The sequence below is a fragment of the Malaclemys terrapin genome, chromosome 1, assembly GCF_027887155.1.
Source record: "Malaclemys terrapin pileata isolate rMalTer1 chromosome 1, rMalTer1.hap1, whole genome shotgun sequence".
Lineage (NCBI taxonomy): Eukaryota > Metazoa > Chordata > Testudines > Emydidae > Malaclemys > Malaclemys terrapin.
Genome location: NC_071505.1, coordinates 11,530,240 through 11,546,305, shown reverse-complemented (window position 1 = coordinate 11,546,305; position 16,066 = coordinate 11,530,240). Strand labels below are relative to the sequence as shown.

The 16,066-nt window shown below is 47.8% G+C and overlaps 1 protein-coding gene across 1 annotated transcript in view; it reads left to right on the top strand.

The window, feature by feature from the left end:
* Nucleotides 1-16,066, top strand: part of ITIH5 (inter-alpha-trypsin inhibitor heavy chain 5) — a 62,442-nt gene that overhangs the window by 35,163 nt on the left and 11,213 nt on the right. The window contains exons 8-9 of the mRNA XM_054016161.1: nucleotides 11,242-11,413; nucleotides 13,419-13,728. Of these exons, the coding sequence (XP_053872136.1) occupies nucleotides 11,242-11,413; nucleotides 13,419-13,728 (482 nt within the window). The remainder of the gene's footprint in view (nucleotides 1-11,241; nucleotides 11,414-13,418; nucleotides 13,729-16,066) is intronic.

Sequence of the window (16,066 nt, the reverse complement as noted above, 5' to 3'; positions counted from 1 at the left end):
ATGAGATGTGCCTGTTAAAAGATTCCATTTAAAACAAATCCAGCGAGAACAAGAATGTAGGGCTTCATTCGCCACCATATTGCTCTGGCTTATAACTATGGGACTCCATTGTTTTCAATGGACCTACTCCAGTATGACTCCAGTATAATACAATGGTGATACCTTTAAACCTGAGAGACTTTGACTTGCCCAAGATTGTCTCGCATCAAGTATATTTACAAAAACATTTAGGATTCAAATTTAATCTGGGCTGCAGAGTCGATAATTAATGTATATAATACTTACCATTTATATAGTGTTTTGCATGTTCAAAACACCTTATGCACATTAATTAGCCCTGTAAGGCGGGTAAGATTCTATCTGTCTAACCTTTGTGGATCTGTGGCCATCATTCCCTGTAGTACCCAAGTGCCTCACAATCTGTAATGCACTTACTCTCACACTGCCTCTCTGAGTGTTGTTCAAAGGGGAAACTGAGGCACAGAGTGATGTGACTTGCACAGGGTTGTACAGGAAGTCTGCAACAGGGCAGGGAATTGAACCTAGAGCAGTGCTTCCCAAACTTGTTCCACCGCTTGTGCAGGGAAAGCCCCTGGCGGGCCGGGCCGGTTTGTTTACCTGCCGCGTCCGCAGGTTCGACTGATTGCTGCTCCCAGTGGCCGCGGTTCGCTGCTCTGGGCCAATGGGAGCTGCTGGAAGTTGCATGGGCCGAGGGTCGTACTGGCCACCGCTTCCAGCAGCTACCATTGGCCTGGAGCCACTGGGAGCCGCGATCGGCTGAACCTGCGGACGCAGCAGGTAAACAAACTGGCCTGGCCCACCAGGGGCTTTCCCTGCACAAGCGGCAAAACAAGTCTGGGAACCACTGACCTAGATGGGTGGCAGCTAATGCCCTAATAACTGGACCATCCTTCTCCCAAGCCCCCTTTGCAGATAGTGAAACTGAGGCAGAAAAGTAACTTCCTCAAGGCTACATAGTGAATCTGTGATGCCCAATTATTAGCAGGAGGTGCAGGGGACCACATTCAGGTTCCCTGTAAGGCTGGCCAGCACAGTTATCCTTTTGTGACGGCTCTGTGTTGTGAAGAATAGCTACAGCCAAACTCTGGGCCCTCGCTGGCAGTGTCAGTGTCAAAACCCCTGTTGCCTGGATCGTACAGGAATTGCTCTTGGTTGTGTGCTGGCCATCTGCCTGGAGGGAATCACACAGACACTCTGAAAGGGAAGGTGGATGGCAGTCTGTGGCCTGCAAGGTGTTGACTTCAAAGAAAAGAACAGACTGTCTGCTCCGAACAGCGGGCATAGAGTGAAGGAGGGAACAATGCAGCAGAACCCGGGAAGGAGCTCAGGTTTAAAAGCTCCTGGATAAATCCTGTCTTAGTTAAGAATCAGCTTATGATCTCTGTTGGCATGTCTATGCAGGAGAGGACAGGGTTAGCGTGCCATGAAGATCTTGTGAGAAAAGCCCTAGCCTGGTACTCACTATATACAAGTTCAAATCTCAGCTTTGCATGACCTTGGCCAAGTCATTTGGTTTCCCTGGGTATGTCCACACTACATACTAAGCCCTGGCTCTTTCTCAGGTTTGAGCTCGACTCCCGTCTCTGTCCACAAACAAATCAGTCTGATTAGAGTCAGGAAGCACTTAGGTCCCATGTTCTAGGACCCTGCTAGGAGTCAGAACCTGACTCCTGCTGTGACTTGAGTCCAAGCCCTGCCACTTTGCAATGTGGATGCATGTCAAACCACAGACCCGAGTCAGGAGAGCTGTGTAGTGCAATATGGATGCATTAACATGGCTGTGAGACCCGGGTCCAGCAATTGTAAACCCAGGTTTACAATGCAGTGTGGACACTCAGGCGTGTTCTGGGAAACAGAAGCCCGGGTCTCACAGACCTTGGTTCACAATGCAGCGTAGACATACCCTAAATACTTCAGTCCTTCGTCTGTAAAACAAAGATGATGATAATCCTTTCTCTTGTCTGTTTAGATTGCAAGCTCTTTGGAGCAGCGACTCTCTTTTACTAAAAAAACAACAACGAGGAGTCCTTGTGGCTCCTTAGAGACTAACACATTTATTTGGGCATAAGCTTTTGTGGGCTAGAATCCACTTCATCAGATGCACGAAGTGAAAAATACAGGAGCAGGTATAAATACATGAAAGGATGGGGGTTGCTTTACCAAGTGTGAGGTCAGTCTAACGAGGTAAATCAATTAACAGCAGGATACCAAGGGAGGAAAAATAACTTTTGAAGTGGTAAGAGAGTGGCCCATTACCGACAGTTGACAAGAAGGTGTGAGTAACAGTCGGAGAAATTAGTAGTGGGGAAATTAAGTTTAAGTTTTGTAATGACTCAACCACACCCAGTCTTTATTCAGGCCTAATCTGATGGTATCCAGTTTGCAAATTAATTCCAGTTCTGCAGCTTCGCGTTGGAGTCTGTTTTTGAAGTTTTTTTGTTGAAGAATTGCCACTTTGAGGTCTAGTATCAGAGGGGTAGCCGTGTTAGTCTGAATCTGTAAAAAGCAACAGACGGTCCTGTGGCACCTTTAAGACTAACAGAAGTATTGGGAGCATAAGCTTTCGTGGGTAAGAACCTCACTTCTTCAGATGCAAGACTTTTACTGCGTGACCAGAGAGGTTGAAGTGTTCTCCTACTGGTTTTTGAATGTTATGATTCCTGATGTCAGATTTGTGTTCATTTATTCTTTTGCGTAGAGACTGTCCGGTTTGGCCAATGTACATGGCAGAGGGGCATTCCTGGCACATGACTCTTGTACAGTGCTTAGCACAATGGAGCCCTGATCTCAGTTGGGGCCTTTTTCTAATGTAATAAAAATAAGGAATAATCATAACATGGTGCATCCTTAACTTTGATATTTCCTGAGCTCCATGCGCTTGGCCGTAACGTTGGAATACGTCCTGTAGATGCTGTTGATGGGGGATCCCTGCTTGTTATCTTTGAGTCTCCAGATCTTGTGCTTTAGCCTCAAAAACTTTGCTGTTCCTTGTGTGTGTTGGGGAAGGGGCTCTTGTGACCTTAAGCATAGAAGATAATATGGGCAAAGTCCTACTGGATCATCCAGTCCATCTCCCGGTTGGCACAGAATTGCTCCCCGGTGGATATTCTCTTGTGCTTTGCCCAGATGGGTCTCAAAGGTGGATGGTTCGGTGGGTAAGATGCAAAGCCTGCAATGCGGGAAACCCAGATGTGGTTCTCCATTCTGCCACAGACCTCCTGGAAACAGGGCACCTAGCTCAGCCACGTAGGCGCCTAAGCCCTTCTCCTTGGCATTGCATTACTGGCTAGTTTAGACAGCTCCCTGCTTAGCCGGCTGGCTCCTGCGGGTCCCTTTCGTAGGTGCCTAACTCTCCCCATGCGTTGTATGGGGAGCCTGGGTGCCTAGCTCAGGGCTGTGGATTCCGCCAGGCAGTAGGCTGTCAGGAGTGCGGCATTGCAAAGCTGAGCAGAGCAGCGCATAAGTATCTTTGAGGAACGGGGGCTTGATTGCCATCTGTAAATGCGGATAACAGCCCTGCCCTACCTGATGGGCTGTTGTGAGGGTCAATACAATGAAGACTGTGAGTTGCTCAGGTACTATGGTAATGGGGCAGTGTAAGGACCTAAGAGATATAGACTACGTAGAAGTGATCCCTTCCCTCAGGAGCTTATTCTGCAGTCTCAGACAAGCCACGGACAGGACGATTTTCCTGATATGCAGCCAGAACTCTCCCTTTTTTTAGTGTTCTCCCCTAGCTTCTAGCTGCATCCCCATGTATTGCACTGTGTAACTCCTCTCTTTCCTTGGTAGTTATTTGTGGGCTGTTGGCAGTTCCCCCAGTTCTTTAATCATCCCTTAGCCAAATTATGCATAGTTAGCTCATTCAGGTGAGTAGTGTATGTCTCTGAGTGATTCATCTATTGGTCAGTGGTTATTGCTTAGAGGTTTTTAAGGTCAGGCTTGACAAAGCCCTGGCTGGGATGATTTAGTTGGGAATTGGTCCTGCTTTGAGCAGGGGGTTGGACTAGATACCTCCTGAGGTCCCTTCCAACCCTGAGATTCTATGATTCTATGATTGCGCCTTTCCTGGGAGAGTAGGTTTCTCAGGTATGTCTACATAGCAATTAGATACCCATGGCTGGCCTATGCCGGCTGGCTTGGAGTTGGAGCCTGGGCGCTAGGCCTTGAGGATTCCAGAGCTTGGGCTTCTGCCCAAACCTTGAAGTCCACACAGCAATGAAACAGCCTGCAGCACGAGCCCTGCAAGCCCAAGTCAGCTGGCATGGGCCAGCCATGGATACCTGCCCTAGCTGCAGTGTAGACATACCCTAAATGTCTGATTTGAGTGAAGCTGAGGCTAGTCAATTTTTACAACAGGGCCCGATCCAATGTCTATTGAAGGCGATGGAAAGACTTCCCTTGACTTTAGCGGGCCCCGGCTCAGGCGTATGTGTAGGAGTGGTTAAACTATCTGCCCGGGGGGTAAAGTTTGTGAGCATGCTAAGGAAACGGGCCTGTCAGTGAGGTAATTGCTGGGAGTTAATGGGAGCTGCAGTGGGCAGCGCTGCTGGAGAAGCCTAACAACTGAGCATTGTCTCCTTTTAAGCTGCTTGACTTTCATTTCACATGTGTGACGGCCACGCTTCCCCCTTGGCCCACTCTGCACAACAACCGAGGGATTGTGGTATAAATGTCATCGGCGGTGCCCTTCCACTCAGAGAAGGTGCCCCGGAGGGTCTGACGCTGCGCCATCAGCATCTGGGAATGTCCATGTCAGCATTTAGGCATGAAACGTTTCTCTCTCACATTATCAGGCTTTTCCTACTGACCCTGCTGGGCATTCCCGGGGATTGCATCACTCCAGCATGCTCTTGTGAACAGTTGAGGAAGGGGAGACTGGGTGTGCACCCTCTGTCTGCCTGTGAAGCACATACCATTTGCTTGGGAGGGAGCGGTGTTGTCTGGGGGTTAAAATGTGGGGCGGGCGTGGGTGGCACGCTGGAAAAATGTGAAATTTAGACAGTCAGGATGCCTAGGTTCCTTTCCCAGCTCTGCCAATGACTCGCTTTGCGACTAATTAGGCAGCTAGTTAATCTTACTGTGCCTCAGTTTACTCTGCTGTGACTGATTAATGCTTTTAAAGTGCTTTGAGATCCTGAAGTAAAAGGCACTATGTTATTAGCAGTTATATTTCTAGGAGCACCATTAGGCATGCTGTTGTCTTACTATTCATGCCAGACCAGTGTGCTCGGAGGTTTCCAATGTGTTCCCATTACTGAACAGTGTGGAGGCTGCAGCAACCAGCAGCAACTCAGCCATAGAGCTCAACACGGGCTGGATTCCTGCTTCCCCTGGTCCCTGTGGCCGTCTGTCCCTATGGAGAATTTACTCACCTTCATCTCCAGGCTTGAGATGCCTGAGTGCCATAGGCTCGCATTGGCTTTTGCGATTCCTTGCAGAAATGTTAATGCCAGCATAGCCCACTGCTCAGTGTGTGTTATGTATCTCCCCCCGCCCCACAGTGGCTCTCGATTTCAGTCTCCCAGCTGCAGAGCCTGACTCTTCAGACCAAGATGTTGAGATTCATAGAAGTGTAGGACTGGAGGGGACCTCGAGAGGTCATCTAGTCCAGTCCCCAACACTCAAGGCTGGACTACATAATAACAAGACCATTCCTCACAGGTGTTTGTCTAACCTGCCCTAAAATATCCAATGATGGAGATTCCACAACCTCCCTGGGCAATTTATTCCAGTGCTTAACTACTCTGGCGGTTAGGAAGTTTTTCCTAATGTCCAACCTAAACCGCCCTTGCTGTAATTTAAGCCCATTGCTTCTTGTCCTGTCCTCAGAGGTTAAGGAGAGCAATTTCCCCCCCTCCTTCTTGTAACCACCTTTGATGTCATCCAGTTAGTGCTGGAGGTTCCCTGGTGTGTCAGCCCCAGTGGCAGCTGTCACAAACACACTTCTTTTAACTCATTAAAGGCTGCAAATCTACTAGCACAGATTCTTATTGTTACTTCTTCCTCCCAGTCACTCCTTGTCTTCTCCACCTGTTGCCTCCCCACTCTCCTGGGGCAGAGACAGCCTTCTTTGTTACTTAACTCTACAGTGCCTCGCATGATAGGACCCTGATCCTTGATCTGGCTTCCTCAGCGCTCCCATGTTAAAAACAAGAATACCAGGCTAAATGCAGGGTGACTCATTGTCACGCTAAACACCCCTCTGGCTAGCGGTCTGGAAAATACCAGCGATCAAAGGGTTAATCGTCCTCATCCATGCGTTTCAGTGGAATGACTCATTCTGGGCGCTGGCAGCAGAGACCCCGTTAGGTGCAGAGAAAAGCTGGACTCTCACTGCAGTGCCTGGGAGTCCCTGGAGCATTTCAAGATAAATTCCGACTGTGGCCTTACAAGGCCCGAAGGCAGAAAGCTGTCCATGTGCCCTAAGCACAGAGGCTGCCACAGAGTAGCTACAGGAGCCCTCACTTCTCACTCCAGCCATCAGTCAGTGCAGGAGTTTTGCCTTTTGGTGCAATAAATTTAAAGTCTCCGAGGGATGCCAGCAGTAGAAACTTTCTGACCAGTTTCCGTTGATAAAAGCTGTAGTCCCTTGACAGCTCCTGAGTTGTATACACCTCTTAATACTCCCAAGGACATGCCTTTCCCGGAGCCCAGGGGTTCTGTCTGAGGCCCGCTCCAACATGCTATAAAAACTCCATGGCCCAGCTGTGCCACAATAATTGATTTTCTGCATGTAAAAGCCAGGGCCGGCGTTAGAGGGTAGCAATCAGGAGGACCCCATGCCACAGGGGCCCCCACGAAGCTACATTGCCCAGGCTTCAGCTTCAGTCTTGGATGGCGGGGCTCAGGGCTCCGGGCTTCAGCCCCATGCGATGGGGCTTTGGCTTTCTGCCCTGGGCCCCAGCGAGTCTAATACTGGCCCTGCTTGGTGAACCCCCCGAAACCTGCTTGTGGCCTGCCCGGAACCACTGCCATAGCCCATCCAGGGGAGAGGAACATGGATTGCAATGCACATGTTGCACTTTCATCAGGATAGAGTTTCATGTCCATGAGGGGGGGTGCTTTGCCCTCCCGTGACAAAGCAGCCTGGTCTCGAAGACAAAAGGAGCCAGGCAAATATATAGAACAATCAGGGTGATTCATTCCAGCGCTGCCCTGTCACACGCAGAGCCTTTTCCTGCAAGACGTGGCACATCCTCCATTCCCATCAGCTTCAGTGTGAGTTGAGAGTGCCCAGTATTGTGCAGGACCGGGCCCTTAGTTTATACTGGAGCTGAAGTAAAACCTAGTGGGGAGGGAACCACTAAATAAGATCATCCCTCCCCCCCTTAACCCTTTGCTCATGTCTGGACTCAAACCAAACTGATGTATGTTTCATGCACACCACTACATTAAAAGAACATTATTAAGGTTGCAAAGTCAAGGAGTCAAAAGTTAGGAAATGGTAGAATTACAGGTGCCAGCATAACCTTAATTCAGCCCCCTTTGTGTGTATTCACTGTGATACAGTCTTTAATGATAATACATTATACCTTGTATGTGGACATTATGAGATAGTCTTTAATTACATTTTTTTTTGCCCTATTAGTCCCATTTTTCCAACTTGAATTTGGCTCCTTTTCAGATCTGCATTCCTTGCCCCACTCACTTCCTTCCCCCCATCCTACTGGTCACAGTCACAGTCTCCTTGCCCCCCCCCGCCCCCAAGCCTCCAGTCCCAGCCTCCTCATCCCAGCCAACTCCATTCGTCCCCCTAGGTCTGGCTCTTGCTTCTCTACATTGAAACCAGGCAGCTTCCTCCTCCTCCTCACTGGGGGGCAGTGAGAGCATAGGAGAGACAGGTGCCCTCCTGTCAACTCTGGTGCCCAACCCCCACCCAACCCATAACAATCCAGAGCTGCAATTGAAGGGAACGTCCTGATCAACCCCCTGCAGCTCTGGGCTGGAACATGCTCATTGCAAATGTAAGCTGCAGAGATTTTAGCTGTGAAGCTCTAACAAGTCTCTACTGAGCAAGTACAACCTGTGATTTTTCAGAGGTTTATACTTAAGCCAGATTTGGGCAGATTGTCACAAGGACGGCGAAAGGCATATCCTGACACAAAAAGCTACCCTTCTGCTCAATCCCTGCTCCAAAGCCTGGTGGCATGAGAACTGCTCAAAGAAAAGGTCACCAGAATTGTTTAATAGGGGCAAGACTGTATCTTTTTCTCTAGCCTCGTTCTCAGAAATGGCTGAATTGGTTTAGCTGAAAATTTCCAGGAGATTTCATTTGGAGGCAGACACCCAGCATGGAAAATTTCAGCCCAAATGATTAACGTTTAGCAAAGTTATAAGCAACTGAAAACAGGATCTGATCATGGGAAGGGTTGGGCACCCTTAAACAGAGCTACCAATCCCATCTATGATAGGATTTGGAAATTCATCCCTAAACCATAGGCCTGGTTTCTATTCCTTTCTCTCTCTCTCTTTCTCCTGCCTACGTTGGTGTAACACTCTGTATCTCGGGGGAACACCCTGCACCCCCATGCTCAGCCTTATAATATGATTGTGTGGTATCCAATGCAAAATTTGTCATGTCGGGTGTCTTCGGAAGGCTCATGATGCACGGAGCATTGTTGTTATAGTAATGTTATAGGTTGTAATTTCATGTATATAGTTATGAGGTTGAAAATGTTCCCTCATGGCTTAAAACAAGCCCAGGCAAAACTCTCCAAGAGCAGAGGGGTGGTTTACACCTCATCAGGGCATGTATGGGACAAACCCAGCCCAGCCTCACTGGAACAAAAGACACTGGTCTAGGCAGCAACAAAGGATCTGTTGCACCCTCGAGTGAGTCACCCCCCTTCCCTTGGTCAGTTCAGAACTGCGATGAGGTAATGCTCACCTGACTCTGAAGGGGGGGCGGAAGCCAAGAGGGAAGAAAGGACATGAGAAAAGGGAGAGACATTTGCCATGCTCTCTCTCTTCCACCTTCCAGCCAGTCTGTGGTGAGAAACATCTAAGTTTGTAAGGGCACTGAAAGATCAGCTTAGAATGCATTTTGCTTTTATTTCATTTGACAAAATCTGACTTGTTGTGCTTTCCCTTATCATCACTTAAAAATCTATCTTTTGTAGTTAATAAATATATTTGTTTATTCTACCTGAAGCAGTGCATTTGGTTTGAAACATGTCAGAGACTCCCCTTGGGATAACAAGCCTGGTACATATCAATTTCTTTGTTAAATTGACGAACTCATATAAGCTTGCGGCATCCAGCGGGCATAACTGGACACTGCAAGACGGAGGCTCCTAGGATTGTTTCTGGGACCGGAGATATTGGCTAGTGTCATTCGGTTGCACAATCCAAGCAGCAGCTGGCCAAAAGTGCTCACGCACATAGCTGGGAGCAGCTTACAACCTATAGGCTGTGCGTGAACAGCCCGGGAATGGGGGTTCTCACAGCAGAGCAGGGTAAGGCTGGCTCCCAGACTCGAGGATTGGAGTGACCTAGCAGATCACCGGTCCAGATAACACCAGGGGAACATCACAGTTGGCAATTTACAGACGCAGAGGCCTGGTAGCCTGCTAACCTCTCAGCCTCCTTCACCTCCAGCACAAGAGTTTCCTCTCTAGAGGTTGACATGGCAACCTACCACACTCCCTACTCCCCTTCATACTCTCCATCCACTTATATACCATTTTCTAGGAGCAAATGGCCAACTACTCCCTCATTGCGATGTAGTAGGATCCGCTCGCACTTCCACTGGGTCTCACTGCCCTACTTCTTCCATGTATAAATGAGAGGCAGCGTGGCCTACTGGACTGACAACTGGGAATTCCCGCGTACTATTCCCAGTCCTGATGGTGACTTGATGTAGGGTATAGGCCAAATGAAGTCATCTCTCTGAACCTCAGTCTCCCCATCTGTAAAAGAGTGGTAGTAATGCTTACTTACCCCCTCACTGGTGTTAGCATTAGCTAGTGTCTGCAAAGTGCTTTAAGAATGAAAAGCAGAGATTACATCCTAAAGCAAAACGTGGGATTGCAGCGTCACCAGTGATGTGAACTCCCACCCTGCCTTTATTCCTGTAACACCTGCTATTAGGTTTCCCTCATTGTTCTAAATGCCAAGAAAACACTCCAGGAAGTAGCGAATGTCTAGCACATGCTGCCATGCTGGTTTCAGAGGTCTGGGAAAGCATTCAAACTCTTGGGTGCTTTTCTGGACCAAACCCTAAATCTGAACCTCCCATCACTGCTAAAATACAAGGGCACCATCTGATCACTGTCTCTGTCTCTATTAGTAGCGTTGTCTCTGAAACAGTCATGGAATGCTTTCTGCAGAAACGTAACAGTAGATTAAATCTCAGTTATTGCCAGATTGGAAAGGGGGAAAGGGAGAGAGAAATCATCAAAACAACATTTGGGAAGGGTTTACAAATTGGATGCGGATCAGTAGGAGGTGCTCAGGGCACCCGTCGTCTGATCCAAAGCACATTGAAGCTGATGGAAAGAATCCCACTGATTTCGAATGGACCTTGGATCAGACCCCAGATCACCAGCTGGAGGGATGACTAAGAGATTCCATTGCAATGGGTAATTTGTTTGCAATGAAATCGCCAGCTTCAATGTAGAATCAAGAGGAATATTGGCCACTCAGCTTGATGGCACGTTTGTGCTCTTCTCCAGGTTTTCTTTGTATAAAAACCCCAGGTCTGGAAATATTTGATTTCTATCACCTGGATTACCCTATTTGTCACTCTTTTGGACAAGCTCCTTCATGCATTCTGCCAGGCTGCCCTGTATGCCTGTAAATACCTGCAAAGCCACTAGCATCCCCTAAATCTTGCCTTAAAACCTACCTACGCCACGATGCCTGCAAAAGACTTGACAATGGTTAGGCAACGGGTGTGTTGCAGCCGCTGCCCCACTACTCATAATTGTTCCCTTGTCCTGCCCTGTCAGTCCCCTGTATCCAAATAGTGTCTCCCGTCTTACTTAGATTGCAAGCTTTTTGGGGCAGGGACTGTCATTTCATTATATATTTGTCCAGCACCTAACACAGTGGGGCCCTGGTCGCTAGGTGCTACTGTAATACAAATAATAAACATCCAGGGAGTGAGGCTTATTGGCTCAGATCCTCAAAGGTATTTAGGCACCCAGCTCCCATTGGAATCAATGGGCCCTTGTCATTAAACGGTGAGAATTTGACTTGTTCTTTTCTTTTCTTTAGACCAAAGATGCTCTCTTCACCATTCTCAAGGACCTAAGGCCTGAGGACCACTTCAATGTTATTGGTTTTGCTAACCGAATCAAGGTCTGGCAACAGGACCGTCTGGTGCCAGTGACTCCAAACAACATAAGAGACGCCAAGAAGTACATCCATAACATATCACCTACTGGAGGTAGGCTATGGAGACCCAGGTGGGATTGACTTGTTCCTTTGATTAATTTACCCCAGCCTGAGACCTTGCAGATCTCTTCAGGGAACACCAGGTGGAATTATCAAAAGGTCTCAGCATTGGCCTCACTGTTGGAGTCAATAGGAACTTTACTGTTCATTTCCCTGGTAGCAGATTTAGCCCACCGCTGAGCATATTTGAAAATCCCACCCTCTGACTTCTCATCACACAAGCTTCCCAACTATCTAAACTAGCTGTTCTCAAACTGTGGCCTACAGAGAGCTGGTTGGTCACATGGTGCTGGCTCCTTCTCCTTGTTTCCAGCTGCTAAGCAACTGTTAAGGGGCAGCTGGAGATGTATTCAAGACTTAGTTTAGCATGCAAGCAGTTGCAGGAGCTGCCGCAGAGATTGCAAATGGGAGGGAAGGTGTCTTTTTGTTCCGTGTTTGACTTGCTGTTTGACTTCTGTGTTTGTACCGTGCCTAGAACAGAGGGGTCTTGATCCAGGACTAGGGAGCCTAGCATTACTGTAACAAAATAAATAAATAATAATCCTCTAATTGTAATAGAAGAGACAGTATTTGGTGCAATGATCTCTCTGTTAAGTTGTGGTCTACAATATAAATATGTTTGGGAACCCCAGTAACCTAATGTACTTCTTGGGGACCCATCATCAGCTTCACGTCTAAGCACCAAATTACCTGCACAAAGCCCTGTAAAATGATCTCTAGAAATTCTGGGAAGACAAGAGACTCTGGCTGGCCAAAAATCTGCAAGGGCTTCCCCTACTTTTCCTTATCAGCCTAAACAATGAGCATTCACTCTAACTGAAGCATTCCAAAGGAAAAATGAGCAAACAGGATGCTCTGTTGCACTGCCTGTACTACTAGCTAAAGAGTTCAGGAAGAGGCGAGGTGGGGTGGGGAGGGGGACATGCCTAGCTAAGCAATTACCAAAGGTGATTACCAAATGAACAAAGCATGTTATCCCAGAGGTGTCATAGGAGAACCACGTAAGGGCCAGCTGAGCCTGCATTGAGTGGATATGACTAATTACAGCTCAAAACAAAGAGAAATAATGAACGGCATGCCAAACTTTGAAGTTTGAAAAAAAGAGATGTATTGATTGTCCATCTCAGCGGGTGTACCATCCTGATTTGCTTCTTTAATGGGTCTGGTTTAGCAAACAGATGTTGGCTGGGTGTCTTCACATCAGTATATGTACACCCACCTACCTACCCACAAATGAGCCCTTTACTGCAAAATGATTTTGGGGGGAAAAAATCATTGCTTTCAGTCTTCCATGCTATTTTGCTGAGTTATGGTTTAAAAAGGATACTGGTAACCATGTGGGATTTCTGCCCTCTGTTTTTGAAAAACATGTTGTGACACTCTGTATCTTGAGGGAACATCCTGCGCCCCCACGTTCAGCCTTATAATATGATTGTGTGGTATCCAATGCAAAGTTTGTCATGTCGGGTGTCTTCGGAAGGCTCACGATGCCTTATAATATGATTGTTGATACAGTAATGTTACAGGTTGTAATTTCATGTATATAGTTATGAGGTTAAAAATGTGTCCTCATGGCTTAAAACAAGCCCAGGCTCCCAAAATCCATTTGGGGTTCTGGGTTTAGATTCCCATCTTCTAACATTCAAGAATGGAGCCAGGATTTCGCTTCAGGACTGTCTCTAGTATTTTTAGCCTTGTTTTCCACCTCCTCTGTTGCAGTCACTGGAGTGGCAAGTGTTGCGTTTGTAGTGGTGCCCGTTGACAGAGGTACAGACCTGTCAAGAAGTGGAGTAACAGAGCCTGCTTGCAGGAACAGTACTGTTTTTGAGGGAAAGGGCGCATCGCAATGAGTAGAACATATCAGATGTTTGCAAGCTGTTGAGATTTTCTTGTCAGCTATTTGCACCGCACATAGGACTAGATGACCTCCTGAGATCCCGTCCAACCCTGATATTCTATTCTATGAAAATAAGCTCGTGACTTTGTTGCATTCCCAGGTACTAATATTAACGAGGCTGTCCAGACGAGTGCAAAGCTGCTTAACAATTACATCGCTCAGAACGACATTGACGCCAGGAGTGTCTCCCTGATCATCTTCCTGACAGACGGGCGACCCACGGTCGGGGAGATGCAGTCCTCCAAGATCCTCAGCAACACCAAGGAGGCTATCCGTGAGAAGTTCTGCCTTTTCACCATTGGCATTGGCAACGACGTCGACTACAAGCTTCTGGAGAGGATGTCTCTGGAGAATTGCGGCATGATGCGGCGGGTCCAGGAGGACGAGGACGCAGCCGCACAGCTAAAAGGGTTTGTTGAGCTTCGCCCTGGGTGCACTGGGGCCTTGGACGAGACTGGGTCACCCCTGTGGGCCTGGGTTTGGGGAGGAGGGACCTCAGATAAATTCACAGTAGAGACCGGCTCTAGCGGCGGATGGTGGATCTGGATTTCGGCTTCCCCAGGGAATTTGTTTATAAAGATATGGGCCGTTAGCAAAATGTGGGTGCCAATACAAGCCCCTCTCCCTCAAAAACTTGGGGCTGTTAGAGGTTTGACAGTGGTTGAGAGGTGTAGCTCAGATAAGCCCTTACAAGTCTGGGCATGGATGGTGTCTGTAGCCCAGGGGTTCTCACAACAATTTTTTTGGTGGCCTCAGAGTGCAGCCACCAACTCTTGTTCTGCTCTGACACTTTTTCCTAAAACACTTAATTAACTTTAGGAAAAACAAATAACTATGCACATACACATGTCTAAATCAGTGTCATTTATTTATGTAGAATTTTTTTTGCAAACACAATAATAAAAATAATGTACAGTTGTCTCTATTCTTTACTAACCCTAAACAGAATAGAAACACAAATAAGGTGCTTTGCATGTTCTTATCTTTTTTCTTGTTGTGTCTTTTGCTTTTTTGGTTGCTTTTTTTAAAAGACTTCCTAGTTACTAAGTCTGCTGGGCAAAGTGATATTAACAAACATACAAATATCACTTTTCACAGCAGACTTACTCAGCCCAGGCAAACCTGTGGACAAATTTAGCCCTGGATGGCAAGGTGGATATGGAGGCAGCAGGGGCTAAGAGCACTGGGGGAGGCAGTGAGGACCAGGGGTGATGGGGGGGTGACTTTGGGGCCAGCGCCCACCACTATATAGCCAGGGAATGGCACCTGAAGCCCCGTGGCTGGGCCTGCCACCCGCCACCCCAGGGCTGGAGCTGACCCCACCAGCGGTGGGAAGGTGGGGAATTCACTGGCTGTCTGTTCCTCCAGCTTTTGTGTCTCCAGAGGTGGGCAGGGCCCAACCACTGCTGGTGGCCCTGGGGGAGGGGGCTGCTGCTTTGCCGCCCTCCACCCCCCACCAAATCACTACCCAGGAGGCTGTAGCCGCAAGGAAAGTCCACAGTGGCTGCATTTGAGAAACGCTGCCCTAGCCTCTGTTTGCCAGAAGCTGAGGATGGGCAACAGGGGATGGATCACTTGATGATCACCTGTTCTGTTCATTCCCTCTGGGGCACCTGGCATTGGCCACTGTCGGCAGACAGGATACTGGACTAGATGGACCTTTGGTCTGACCCAGTATGGCTGTTCTTATGGCTGTAGAGCTCATTCCATGGCTGGATGGCTACTTGGGGATTCTAAACCCCCCTCAAGATACAGTATCATAGTACAGCTTTGGTGCACTTCGGAACAAGGCTTTGGTTTAAATTCTTTTGACAGAGATATTGCGTGTGCCCCTAAATCTGGGTGGCTGGAGAGCTGGGAGACACTTACATCATCTCGCCCCAGGGTGCAAGTGGAGAAACAAGGGCTCATTGCCCGTTTAAATAGATGTTAGACAATGTGAAGGTGCCTCGGCACAAACAGCATCTGCTTTCTGTGAAAATTTTTGATTTGGGTTTTTTATTGAAAAATATTTCACCTCAAACCTAAAATATTTGAATTTGGAAATGCTGCAGCATAGCCTCATGGGAGTCATTGTTTGGTTGCCTCCTGTCCTCATTCACCTCAATGGGCTGGGCTCCCTGACCGGACTACATCTCCCATGGTACACCATAGCCAGGGATTTTCATATAGCTTTGCCTCCCCTCTTCAAGAAGGAGACCATGGTGCACCATGGGAGATGTAGCCTAAAACAGGGAGCCAAGCTTGTAGAGGAGAATGGGAGCATGAGTCACCCAAACGAAAACCGCCATGAGGCACTGTGGCTGTATTTCCACATTGAAAGTTATTCGGTTTTTGACCAACATTTTTTGGTGTTTGAATTTCCACCAAATAAATGAAATTTTCCATGGGGGAAAAAACTCCTAGTTTCCCTAGGTATCCATAGGGGTGAGCCTGCACACCTCCAATCATAGTTGTGTTGCTTTGTTACACTATGCTTAGCATGCTTGCGTTCTCTACTTTAATACATTGTGGAAACCCATCCACCACCTTTCCCATGGGAGTTGCACCTTAGCATGTGAAATTTGGAAAGCAGCAGCATAAACATCTTATCCTGAAGCATTGAAAGCCGAGGGAACTATATCAGGCAGCAAGAGCTCATCAGAGAAAAGACTTGCTTGTAAAGGTAGTGGAGTGTTGTCCTGTGGTTAGAGTAGGTAAAATGGAGTCAGGATTGCTGGGTTCTCCTCTCAGCAAAGCCACTGACCC